The 14009-nt window shown below is 46.5% G+C and overlaps 1 protein-coding gene across 1 annotated transcript in view; it reads left to right on the top strand.

Moving 5' to 3' along the window:
• Positions 1-14009, top strand: part of fbxl17 (F-box and leucine-rich repeat protein 17) — a 217129-nt gene that overhangs the window by 139254 nt on the left and 63866 nt on the right. Inside the window, exon 9 of the mRNA XM_056418213.1 lies at positions 9238-9314. Within this exon, the coding sequence (XP_056274188.1) occupies positions 9238-9314 (77 nt within the window). The remainder of the gene's footprint in view (positions 1-9237; positions 9315-14009) is intronic.

Here is a 14009-nt window from a genome sequence, read left to right on the forward strand (position 1 = left end):
AGCCTGGAGCCTCCCGACACTACGGAGCACCTTTGTTCACAGAGACGTGGCTCGTGTGCTGGATTTACTTAGTTTTGAAAGAATAGTTTTGAAGAAACACACACACTCACACACACACACACACACACACACACACACACACACACACACACACACACACACACACACACACACACACACACACACACACACACACACACACACACACACACACACACCACTGTGTCAGCGCAGACCTGAGGCAGTAAGTCTTCTCACCATCTGCCACGGGGCAGCGCTCATCTTCTCCTGAGTTATTTATTGTGTTGTGGCTGCGTTGGGCCGACCGTGGAGGCAGACGGGGGGGGGTCAGCACCTCGCCTGCACATCCTCCGGGAAGCGGCCAGAGCGCCACGTGCTCGGCTGACGGGGCTTTGCCATAATACGCTGTTTGTGCATGTGCATCACGGAGGCCCGTCGGCGTTGGCACGGCAACAGGCTGTCCATTTGGATGGGCTTAAAGTGAATAAGTGCCACTTAACCTCACAAAGTGCTTAGTTGGCTTGCCCGCCCCCCCTCTCACCCCACACACACACACACACACACACACCCCTCCCTGGTTTTTGACGGACAACTGCGCTGGGTTGTGAGGGACGCTTTGCTTTTTGCATGTTGTTGTCATGGTGAATATTCATCAACATATCTCCAGAAGCCGTGATGCACTTTTGAGCCCAACCTAACATGAAGCTCCAGATCCAGACTGACCGAGGACCCGGCGCCCAGAGGGGAACTCTGACGTCATTTTGCCGCGTGCGCACCAGAAGCGTCGCCGTAAAAACCTCCAGCTGCGTGAGCGGAGAAGCTCCGCCGAGGATGACAGGAGACAGTGGTGCGTATCAGGGCCTCGGTGTCTCTGACCTGTCGACTGACCTCATTCAGGCGCTCGCCTCTCCTCTTTCCCCGTCGAAAAGAAAAGGGAAAAAACCCGCACATGGCCGGACAGGAAAGTCGAGGATGACAGGCATTTACGGCTCCAGTTATGATCCCATCTGCACATTTTTTGTTCTTTTTTCTCTGGAGCAGGCCGCTGACAAGCTGCTGGAATGCCCCGCCGTTTGAAAACATGATTAACGGGGCTGGAACACAATAGGAATGTGATTCTCATTTGAGCGGGAGGCTAGCCTGGGAAATCATCCAGGCCCTAATTGCTGAAGCAGACCCTGATTCAGACGAATGGAACTTACACACACACACACACACACACACACATATATATACATAGAGCCTTTGCTTCTACATTTCTTATTCAGTAAATTGATCCTGACAATAAACAAATACAACGAGATATGACTGTGAACACTGAATTTAAATAGTACGTGGGAGCTTTTCCTAATGTGTGTATGTTCTCTGAGGTCTATTGTAATTGTGTATCTCCTCATATATTTGGCTTTTATTTCATATTTTGCCGTCAAACTCATCTCGACAGAAACGTCCGACAAGGGCAATGAAGGATGATTTTATTGCACATGGCAAAATATGACAAATGCCAAATTACTGGGATCTATTTGTCTCGGGGCAAATTATTTACAAATAATCTCAGCATCAAATCGCTTCCCCGAGAATGTAAATGATGCTGCTGAAGGATCACTTTGCTGATCAACTTTAATTGTACCACGAATCAGCAACGCAACGATAGCTGCTCACATCGTCGGGGGGGGGGGTCAGCAAATTCAAAAGCGATGAACGCGTTCCCCCTCATTCAATAAAAACCTGTATCGCTCCATTTTAAGATTGTTCCTGAAGTATTTGCTTACTGAAGGGCTCTTATGGGGTATTGGATATTTTTATATCCATTTATACTAGCCCAATGAAGAAAAGAAAAAAAGAAGTCATAAAAGTTTTATTTTTGGTCTTTTTTTGTATATTTTTTTTGGGGCGCGCAGAAGATTCCAGAAACTCAGCGATGCATATCGTCTGAGGAAGCAGAGCCATGCTTCCTTACACTTGTGTACGGATTTATGGGCGATATAAAGAAAATTTACAGCGAGAACCATTTCTGCCCCCCCCCCCCCCACCCGCTCTCCTCCTCTTTGCTGCTCCGCCCCTCCATTTCATTAAGTCTAAAGACAACCGTGGAAGTCTGAAGTCTTGTCAGTCACCGCTGCCGCCTCCTCCTCCTCCTCCTTTTATGTTTTCAACCTCTCCCTAGACCTTCAACTGCTTTTCTTTATACATTTCATGCTTACTTCCCCCCCCCCCCACCGCGCTTCTTCTCCTCTCCAAAATCATCCGTTTCTATTCCCCCCCGCTCCTTTTGTGTGGCTGGACAGCCGTGTAATTGCGGGCCGTGCGAGGAGCGGGATGTGACGGGGGTCTCGCATTGGTCAGCGCGGCGCGAGCTCGCCTACCTACAGCCGCTCTCGCTCTCTCCCAGCGGCGCCCCTTTTGTTCCCGCCGCGTCCATTGTGGCCGGCGAGCTCCGGAAGAAGCGCGACACATGTTTGTTCGGCCGGAGGACCGTCTGCAGCCTTTGTGATAAACACGGCCCTCTTGTTTCTCTCGAGTATTGTCGCTGTTCCTCCCTCCCGTCGGCCCGGATACCTCTTGGCTCTGCTGCATAGAAAGAAGATTAGCTTCACCTTGGGAGAGGCGCGGGGGCGAGCTTCTCACCGGGAGCAGACACGTCCCTAGCTCCCTTTGTCCCTCCCATCTCATCCCACGTCTCCTGGTCGAGCCTCACTCCGGACTCTTTGCAGTGGTTGGAAGTGTCTTATGGGCCCAGTTTAAACCACTGGACATGTGCTGCACTCAAAGTGGCCAGTAGTGCATTCATATGTATATGTGTGTGTATATATATATATGTGTATGTGTATATATGTGTATATTTATATATATATATGTGTATGTGTGTATATATATATATGTGTGTGTGTATATACAGGACTGTCTCAGAAAATTAGAATATTGTGATAAAGTTCTTTATTTTCTGTAATGCAATTAAAAAAACAAAAATGTCATGCATTCTGGATTCATTACAAATCAACTGAAATATTGCAAGCCTTTTATTCTTTTAATATTGCTGATTATGGCTTACAGTTTAAGAAAACTCTAAAATCCTATCTCATAAAATTTTAATATTTCCTCAGACCAAGTAAAAAAAAAGATTTATAACAGTTGAGTGTTTGTCAAGGCTCAGGAAACCCTTGCAGGTGTTTCGAGTTAATTATACAATTCAAGTGATTTGTTTAATACCCTACTAGTATACTTTTTCATGATATTCTAATATTTAGAGATAGGATATTTGAGTTTTCTTAAGCTGTAAGCCATAATCAGCAATAAATCAGAATAAAAGGCTTGCAATATTTCAGTTGATTTGTAATGAATCCAGAATGCATGACATTTTTGTTTTTTTAATTGCATTACAGAAAATAAAGAACTTCATCACAATATTCTAATTTTCTGAGACAGTCCTGTATATGTGTGTGTATATATATATATGTGTGTGTGTATATATGTGAATATATATATATATCTATGTATATATGTGTGTGTGTGTATATATATGTATATATATATGTGTGTGTATGTGTGTATATTTATATATATATGTGTGTATATATATATGTATATGTGTGTGTGTATATATATGTATATATATATGTGTGTATGTGTGTATATTTATATATATATATGTGTATATATATATGTATATATGTGTGTGTGTGTATATATATGTATATATATATACGTGTGTGTATGTGTGTATATTTATATATATGTATGTGTATATATATGTGTATATATCTGTGGATATATATGTATATATATGTGTGTATATGTATATATATGTATATATATATATATATGTGTGTATATATATATATGTATCTATATAGGTATATATGTATATATATATATGTTTATATATATGTATATATATATGTGTTTATATATATGTATATATATGTGTATATGTATATATATATATGTGTGTGTATATATATATATATATATATATTTATGTGTATATATGTGTGTGTATATATACATATATATATGTATGTGTGTATATTTATATATATGTGTATGTGTGTATATTTATATATATGTATAGAAATATATCCACAGTACGGCAAAAGATAGTAACACCAGCCATGAATTAAACCATGTTATTTCTGTCTCAGGGTGCCAGACACACAAATAAAATCAATCAATGAACAGAACTGGAAAACAGGGAAAAATAAATTAGTTCTCAAAATATCATCTAAAACCACTTACAAATTATTTGAGTTATGGAAAAAAACTAAACGTCTTCACAATAATGCTACATAAACAACATTTTTCACAAGATGACCTATGTTTCTATTATTGCCACTCAGGGACGAGTACTGTGGCCACAATAGCTTTTAAAGTAGATTTCTGCCAGCCAATACACATAAAGAGCAGAGGTCGGGTGAATGTGGTCCAGGAGCCAATTTAATTCTGGGAAATTAAAAAAAAAGACTAAACCATCCTCAAGAACGTGGCATTTCCGCCTTGATCAACACTACTCGGCTCTCCGTACCTCGGGGCCTAATTTACATGTAAAGACCTGGAAAATGCTTTCCTTAATCACAAGATGAATCCGCACTGATGTGGTTACCATGGTTTCAAAGCAACATAATTGAGTTTTCATCTTGTACACTCCAAAGGAAGAGCAATTATGTATCGGCAGTGCAAATGACTATTTTATTTTGTATTCCTTCTTCTGATGCTATTGAAAATATCAAGCTGCATCCGCCCCCTTGTCGTTCGAGTTACCTTGGTTATAAAGTAAGAACACAAATTCTGCTTCTTATCCTTCAGAGCCGAACAGAGGCTAAATTATTTGGCAGGCGGCATCATCTGGCTGGCAGCGAAACACAATTACACATACAATATGTTTCAAGGGGTTCGGCAAAAAAGCCCTCACGGTCCAGTTGCGCGGCTCCAGCGATTCAATTTCGATGGAAAATGTGTGCAGAATTTAAGTCGAAGGAAAAGAGGAATTCCCTCGAATCTCCGAACGTGTCCCGGGAGCCGAACCGCGAGTTAGATTGTGTCGGGACGAGGCCGTAACCAGGAGGTGGAGCGAGGAGCGACAGCTTTATTGTCCACCCCCGAGCCGTGTGACAGGGAGCCGGAACGCGCTCTGACCCCCGATGGGGCCTCGCCCCCCCGCCCCGCCCGCCCAGTGCCCAGCGTGCAGGCGTTTGTTGTCATGGAGACTGTTTGATTGTCATCTTATTGGTAACTATACGGATGTTCTGAAACCGAGCACTTCGCACATGATGGAAAACAGGCTTCCGGACTCGCGTGAATTAAGTTATCAACATTTAATGTCAGGAAGTGTAAAACAAACATTCAAGGCCTCACGATCGCGGTCTTCATCGTCCGGCTCCTCAGCCTTCGGGGTCCCGTCGGAAGAGAACGCTATCTCTAAAGTCTTAGACTCAAAATCAGCCAATCCTCACTCTCAAGGTGAGTCCAGCCTTTAACAGCTAGTGATTGGTTCAAAGTCCCGCTAGAACAATGGAGGGGTCGAATGTCACTGAACTCCGGGTCAAAACGTCACTTCCGGTCAAGTATTTTCATAATAAAAGTCCCGTCTATTATTGTAAGTCACTTCACGGGTTTCAACCGGCTTCGACAATCTATAATACTCACACAGTCACTCTCATGAACATACATTCATTCTTGCCATTTACATTTGCATAGAGTAAACATTACCCCTATGCTATATAATACATTAATAACAATATCAATTTTCACCCTAATATTTCCTGTTATAATATCTTTCTATATGTATTAATTTAAAGCATAAGACCTCTGCACATGTTATTAAAATAAACTATTACAACCTAACAGAAACAAATACAAATAAGAAAGCGGCCTTGAGCTGCATCACTGGAACAAAAGGCATCTGGGATGTTTCTCTGAGGGTCCTCGGCTCGTTCACTCGTCTGTTCCTCCTCGTCTCCTTCACCTTGCTCATCTTTCTCCGTTATTGCTCAACATCGTCCTAATTAACCTTCCCCTTCATATCTCTGTCTGCCTCGTCTCCTCCTCCACTTACTCTCTCTCTACGTCCCACCGACACACTCTCCCTGTCCGCCTTTCCCCTCCTCGCCTTTCTTCTTTCCTCCTGCCGTGTTTCGACTCTCTGCATCTCACATCTCCGTCGCCTCCATCCTCCACAGTTCTCTTTTCCTCCGCTTCTCCTCTTTTCCTAATCCTTCGCCGCCGCTCCTCTTATTTCATGTTCCTCCTTCCTCTCTCTGACAACTTATTTTCTTCCTTCTTCTCCCAAAGTGTCATGAACTCCCTCACTTCGGCCTGCCTTTCCCTTCCCATTCCTCCCCTCTTCTCCAGCTTCAACCTGCGCACTACTTCATGTCGGCCTGGGGGCTGAGGGGCCTCCTGGTGTTCGGGTGGAGGTGGGTGGCAGCGCGTTGCTCCTCCCACAGCCTTTCATGTGGCGTGATCTGCTCCTCGGACGGCTCCTCCGTCCTCTCACCTCGCCTCCCTCTGGCCTTATTAATGGCCTCTTACCCGTTCCCTGCTTCTTCTCCCTTGTTTCCTTAGATCTCCCTCACCCCTCTCTGCCTCTGTTCAACCCTCAGCTCCCGTATAGAGGTCCACGCTCTCTCTCTCTCTCTCTCTCTCTCTCCATCTCTCCCCGCTCGCGCCATCATTCACTGGTGTCTAATCTAATTGCTCCGCTCTCTGACCCCGGGGACCCCCGGCCGAGTGTAACGAGCTCCCGGAGGAAGCGCTCCGCCTCGGCCTTTTTTTCTCCGCGGCTGCATCCCCGACTCCGCTGCTTGTCTTCTTCTCGGTTTCCCCTCGCTCGACTCTCTTCCCGGCGCCTTGATTCATTAGCACGGCGACGCCTCCGCCCCGAGACACACGGCGCCGTCTTGTGATCCGGCTGGATCTAATCTCTGGCTGGCAACGGGATGACACGTTGCAACAGGTCTTTGTTTTTCTTCTGTTGCTCATCCGCATCTCGGAGAGGGAGAGAGAGAGAGAAGAAGAGAGAGAGGGAGAAGGAGAAAGAGAGGGAGAGAGAGAAGAAGAAGATGGAGAGAGAGAAGGAGAGAGAGAGAGAAGAAAAAGAGAGAGAGGGAGAAGGAGAGAGAGAGAAGGAGAGAGAAGAAGAAGAGAGAGAGGGAGAGATGGAGAAAGAGAGGGAGAGAGAGAAGAAGAAGATGGAGAGAGAGAAGGAGAGAGAGAGAGAAGAAAAAGAGAGAGAGGGAGAAGGAGAGAGAGAGAAGGAGAGAGAGAGAAGAAGAAGAGAGAGAGGGAGAGGGAGGGAGAGAAGGAGAAAGAGAAGGAGAGGGAGAGAGAAAGAGGGAGAGAGAGAGAGAAGGAGAGAGAGAGAGGGGGAGAGAGGGAGAAAGAGGGAGAGAGAGAGAGAGAGGAGAAAGAGAAGGAGAGAGAGGGAGAAAGAGGGAGAGAGAGAGAGGGCGAGAGAGAGAAAGGAGGAGAGGGAGAGAGGAGAGAGAGAGAGAGAGAGGGAGAGAGGGAGAGAGAGGGAGGGAGAGAGAGAGAGAAGGAGAGAGAGAAAGGGAGAGAAGGAGAGAGAAAGGGAGAGAGAGAGGAGAAAGAGAAGGAGAGAGAGGGAGAAAGAGGGAGGGAGAAAGAGAAGGAGAGAGAGAGAGGGAGAGAGAGGAGAAAGAGAAGGAGAGAGAGGGAGAAAGAGGGAGGGAGAAAGAGAAGGAGAGAGAGGGAGAGAGAGAGAAAGGGGGAGAGGGAGGGGGAGAGAGAGAGAGAAAGGGGGAGAGGGGTCCCACCGCTGCAGAAAGGTAATAGAACCGATACAATATGAAGACGCAGCCCAGTGAACTAAAGCAGTTCAGTGAACTGAAGATGTTAGAGATCTGTGACACACATGTTTAACCCTCCGGTTAAACAAACATAAAGTACCTCACACTTAAACTTGGAAAACAATATTAATTCTAATAATTTTCTGGAGGTTTTAATTGTTGGTCAAATTGACCCCGAGGGTAAAATATGTCAGTAAATATAAAGGTAACAGGAGGGTTAAACATTGAATGGGGTCAAATGGACCCTAAGGCAACAGGAGGGTTAACTGTTCTCTCACTGGCGTCTCTCCCCTCCTGATCCGACGGCGCCATATTGTCACACGTCGAATGCGACATCCGCAAATTGCGTCTTTTCCTCGGTGGACCCCGGGAGCGCGAAACGAACGCGCCCGCCTCCAGATCACGCTTCGTGTTTCCGAGAGGAAAATCCGCCGTAGCGGATTCCCCGTTGACCTGCATCCTATTTTCACTCCTGCTTTTTTTTTTGCGAGACAGTGGAGAAAACATGACAGAGGAGAGGCTCGGCGCCAGGCTTACGCCGGGAGAAGCCAGTGGGTCGCGAGCGAATGCGTTTTTTAATATTGAGCCCGGTTGTCAGTCACGCCGCGTGAAAGCTCAGCACACAATATTGTTCCCTGTTTCACTTTGACATGAGGCTCAATGATGGAAGACAGCGCGACGTCACTTTTTTATTCATTATTATTATGTGTTCTTCCCCCCTACCTCTAGCTCTCCCATTCAGTTGAGAGCCTATGGTGCATGTGAGTGTGTGAGTGTGTGTGTGTGTGTGTGCTAGTCTCTTTTTTGTCTCATAAATATTCATGACGGAACCCCAGCAGAGATCAAAACATTTTCTCTTGAAGGTTAAGAGGTCAAACGCGTTGATCAAAACCTCGTTGTTGCACACACTCCTCTCATTAGAGGCATTTAAAGAGAATCACCGGATACATATACTCTGATCTCCTTCTATACCATCCCTAGTGTGTAACACACACACACACACACACACACTCTCTCTCTCTGTAGGCACTGGGCTGAATGCAAATACTCCTCTTTGAAGTGAGCAAGCGCTCTCTCTCTGTGTGTGTGTGTGTGTGTGTGTGTGTGTGTGTGTCGTCTGAGTGCACGCTTCACTCATCAGATCAGGAGTTTAATTATTGATGTATGTTCATATGTGAACAGTTCTGACCCCTGCAGCTGTACTGTGTCACCGTTACTGTGGGGCAACCCTGTGTGTGTGTGTGTGTGTGTGTGTGTGTGTGTGTGTACCAGAGTTAAACAGCCACTGTGCTCTACAGGTTTTTCAGAGTGTCTTCCCTCCAGGTTGAAATGGCCTTGAAGCTCATCTTCAGCGGAGCGATGGCGCCTTGGGCCGACGCTCTAAACCCGCCTCCCTCTCTCTGTGTTTCAGGTGCGTGGAGATCATCGCCAAGGAGGGCCGCAGCCTGAAGGAGCTCTACCTGGTGTCGTGTAAAATCACCGATCACGGTAGGAGACTTTCAATCACCGTCCCTTTGTAGCAGTCGACCTCCGACACCGTCATCATCACCGTTATTACCACGCCGCTGCCGCCGCGACCCTGGACTCATTTGTTTTTTACGACTCGGGGGGGGGGGGGGGAGGGCCCCCCTCGCGGGACCCGCAAACAGTAAAAATGTTATTGAAAAGTTGTGTGAGTGTCGAAGCGACGTTTGCCGGATCTCCGCAGCGCAGTCGCCGGGGGTGTGGATCCCTGAGCGCGTGCGGGTTCTGGAGCGGCGTTGTCTCAGGGCCCGGCGTGTGGCAGGATCTCCCTGCGTTTGCTCCTGTTAGATGTGTGTGTTGTGTGTGTGTGTGTGTGTGTGTGTTTTCCTTCCCCGCGTACAGTCCCTCTTTACATCCCTCTTGCATCATCTTCTTCTTCTTCCACTCTGTTTCCACCGCCTTCCCGTCCTCCGCTCGACGCCCCTCCGCCTCGCGTCTCGCCGCCTGTTTGACGCTCTGCCGCCGGCCGCACAGTCGGAGGACGTCGGCGCCGGAGCGTGGACTGGTCCGACTCCCCCGCGCGGTGTGCGAGTGTTTGTGGGCGTGTACCCGGGGAGTTCTCCAGACGAAAGCTACCAGCTGTGTAGCTCATGTTGCTTTGTTCAAGAGGTACACGGCATAAATGAACTTGAAGTGTAATTTTTTGTCGGCAATTTTTTTGGGTTTTGCCGATCAACTCGCAAAACGACGATCCGACTGGGAACGGAGTGAGTTAAATAGATCCGGTGTGTTTCATTTGATTCAAAGAAGCTCCGTATAAGTCCGCGAGCAGAGGTCTGTGCCCCCCCCCTCGGTCCCGTGGAGTTCACTTAAATCGGCTTCTTGAGGTGAGTTCGCTTTTCTCTCCACCGGAAGAAAGCCAGCCGCCCGCGCTTTTTTGCTCGTTCGGCTTGGTGCCCGCTTTTTTGTGTCGGGTAATATTGCCGCGATTGTTTTTCTTCTTTCTTTTACTTGCTGTCGTCTGGATGGTAAGCCTATTGAAAAGTGCACAAAGAGACGGCTGAGATAAGAGACAAGCAAGCCGTCTGCTTGTTAGTCCCTCTGTGTGTTTTCTCCAGAGCTCAGGCAGCTTAGCTGGATGTGTGTGTGTGTTTGTGTGTTTGTAAAGCCCATTGAGACGTCGCATGTGATGTATGAACTTGACTCACGTGATGACGTTTTTTGACCCTTTCCATCTCGGGCCCCAGTCCGGCGTCTGCCGCGTGGCCTTGAACACGCGCATTCATATTCCTCTATATTGCTCCATATAACCAATCTGCTGATGGTTGGGCTTTTAGAGGCTTCAGTTCTACCTTTCCAGATATAATGCCAGTCCAGCAGCATATTCTCCGTCGTGTGTTCGAGGTCTTTGGCCCAGACCTGTTCAGTATGTCAGGGTTTCTAAGAAGATACAGAAAAAAAGAGCACAGTTTTGATACCAATCCCTTGTTTTGGCGTTGTGTATTCAGAACTGACTGATGGTGACATGCTTCAAGTGATGATCTTAGTTGTAGGTACAGAAAAAAGGACGAGCCAGGTGTGCTGGTGTTTGATAAATGACTCCAACATCACAGCAGACCACCCCATCTATAGCACCCCCCCCCCCCCCTCTCTCTCTGTGACTCTCTAATTATTTGACCAAGATGAATTGGTGATATCTGATCTTCTTCTTCACTAATGACCCCTCCAGCTCCCTTTGGCCGATGATAGGATCTGTGTGTGTGTGTGTGTGTCCTTCCTGAAGTAAGATGCCTGTTGTAGGAGCTCTGCACACTAACAAAATGATTGGTGAATTTCCTGCCTCGGTCTCTGATAAATTAAATAACCGAAATGAGAAGTCGGCCTCCGTTCCTTTTTTCCTCCCCCATCCCCTCCGCTAATTATTTGTATGAATGGCCTCTGTGAGTGCATTTGAGATGTCCACAAGCCTCTTACGTTTGAGTGTTCTGTTTTCTTTCTCCCCGGGTGATTTTTATACGAGCTTTGAGGATAGACAGACGAGAAGACGGGCTCAGATGACAGCCAGAGAGGGCGGGGCCAGATGTCACTTTACTCCCCGCGCAGATGGTTGAGGAGATTATTTAGTGAGTGAGAGTAAACAAATGGAACAAATGTGTGGATGGATGTTTTTTTGGTGTAATGGCTTTTCTGAAAGCCCTGATGAGAATTTTTTTTGGTGATAATTCCTACACTTTTCTCTGAAAAAACAGTATTCACGCTGCATAGAGACTTGTTAAACACCTGGATTTAGTTTGGTGAGATATAAATGCTTTTCAGTTTTTCACACCTGTAACTAATGATTGACGATGAATAATGATCACGCTACCGACAGATTTTTGGTTAAACCTCCAAAAGCGTTCCCTCCACACTTTCGAGTGATTAGCTCGAAGTGCAGGAGTACATAGGGCTTCCTGATATTTTGAAGGGAAATATGAGATTTTCAGAAACCCTGAGAATATATTTAGCAGTTTAAAGTCCCTCCAGGGAACCTTTTTGTTTTTGTTTCTGATGATTTCACATGGAATCCGACAAACGAGCATTAAGAATACCTAAATAGAAATAGCCAATCCTCTCGTCTCCTTTCCAAAGGCCATAAAGAGGCATCGGTATCAAATTGAGACGCTTTCATCGCCGGTTAAAAGTTCTCTCACCGTAACTTTGAATAAGTTTACCTTCGGGTTCTGTGCCAACGACGACACGTCGGCTACATTCAATATTTCGAGCCATCTGCCAGCCCCAAAAACACGGCCACACACCGATGAAATAATTCAAACTGATAGCCGTGAAGTAATCCCATGCTATAGTCGAATCATCCGTGGTTCTGTGTGGCAAAACATTAAGGTTTTATCTAAATATTGGGAATTAAAAGTGGGTGGAATGCTGCCAGATCATACTTTCCTCGTGTATTGCACTTAATAACTCATCCCGACTGACAGCCGATCTCCCAGACGGGGTTGTGTTGTTCTAGAAGGACTCGGCGCCTCAGATTGTGCGCTTCAGTTGTTGCGTCCGTCTGTATTTACCGATCGTGTCAGCTTGTGAGATTATTGTTGTCATTCAACTTTTAGCCGTCTTATTCCCTTATTTGATCGCCCCCCCCCCCCCTATAGCTCTCACATAATTAACATGCATCTACATTTTTATACTTTCTTCCTGCCATAAACCCCGTTCCTCCTCGGAGCCCCTCCCTCCGCCTCTTTTCCCCTCTCATCCCTCTTTTCATTCATCTTTCAGCTCTCGCTTTCATCTCGGATGCTTTGCTCTAAATGTGCGGAGCGTTGATGGATGGGGCTTCCCCCGCCGCCTCGAGCGCAACCTCAAGAACGAAGCACGGCCGTATGTGTTTGACTCTACCCGCGTGTGCATATTTGCGCGACTCGTGCCTATTTACATGCCTCCGTCCGCGTGAGCTTTTGTGTCCTTTAACCCTCCTGTTACCTTAGGGTCACATTGACCCCATTCAATGTTTAACCCTCCTGTTACCTTTATATTTACTGACATATTTTACCCTCGGGGTCAATTTGACCCCAGCAATTAAAACCTCCAGAAAATTATTAGAATTAATATTGCTTCCCAAGTTTAAGTGTGAGGTACTTTATGTTTGTTTGTCGACTACCTAAATAGCCCTTTAAATATATAAAAAAGTTGATATTTCTTATATGTTTGACACAGTGAAAAACAGCCTGGGGTCAAATTGACCCGAAAGAACACCGACATTAAACATTGAATGGGGTCAAATTGACCCGAAAGGTAACAGGAGGGTTAAACATTTGGACGCGCGCTCGCTCCTCAGAGTATCGTGGGGCTTTTCTCCGATATTTTTTGTGATCACAAAGCGAGGTAACGTCGCATGAAAGCACACATCCATCTAAGCTGCCTCACCGACTTTGAAAATAGCGTGCGATTGTTTTCGCTCTCCGAACCGGCGCCGCGAGGCCGTCGAGTGAAGACTCGAGGCTCGAGAGTCGCCGTGCAGCCGGCGTGCCCTTCTTCTTATTCCGCTCCCTGTGTGGGATTGATGGCCACGTCGAACCAGTCGGCAACAATATCACCTTTTTTTCCCCCGCGAGCCGCGGTTTTGCATCTCATCGCGCCATTCTAATTGTTTTACTGTCGCAGAGTCTCCTCGTCGCCGCCGTGGAGGAGAAGCGGCTCGGCCTCGGCTCCTCCTCGTACATCAACTCCTATCTCGTTCTTCTCTCCTCCGCGTCTCCATCCCTCTCCGTGCATTTGTGTGCTCTCTCCCCTTCCGTCCTGTTTGTTTACAGTTATATTCGCCACCCGCGGTCTGAGCGCCGCGAAAACATAACGTGATGTAAACTTAGATAGTGTAATGGCTTGTTTGCTCCTCGCTGTCTGGCATCCGGCAGGTAAATAATGTCACTCTTAAAGCAGTCGATTAAAATGCGCAGAGCAGTGCGGCAGATTTATGTGGGCTGCAAAAAAAAAAAGAGGGGGGGGGGGGGCAAGTCAATAGACAATCTTTGTCTGGCTGCATGGTTGCTGTGTGTGTGTGTGTGTGTGTGTGTGTGTGTGTGTGTGTGTGTGTGTGTGTGTGTGTGTGTGTGTGTGTGTGTGTGTGTGTGTGTGTGTGTGTGTGTGTGTGTGTGTGTGTGTGTGTGTGTGTGTGTGTGTGTGTGGAAAAGCTTTCTTCTTTTGCGGTTTTGTTTGTAATCGAAT

Source organism: Pseudoliparis swirei, chromosome 7 (genome assembly GCF_029220125.1).
Source record: "Pseudoliparis swirei isolate HS2019 ecotype Mariana Trench chromosome 7, NWPU_hadal_v1, whole genome shotgun sequence".
Classification (NCBI taxonomy): Eukaryota; Metazoa; Chordata; class Actinopteri; order Perciformes; family Liparidae; genus Pseudoliparis; species Pseudoliparis swirei.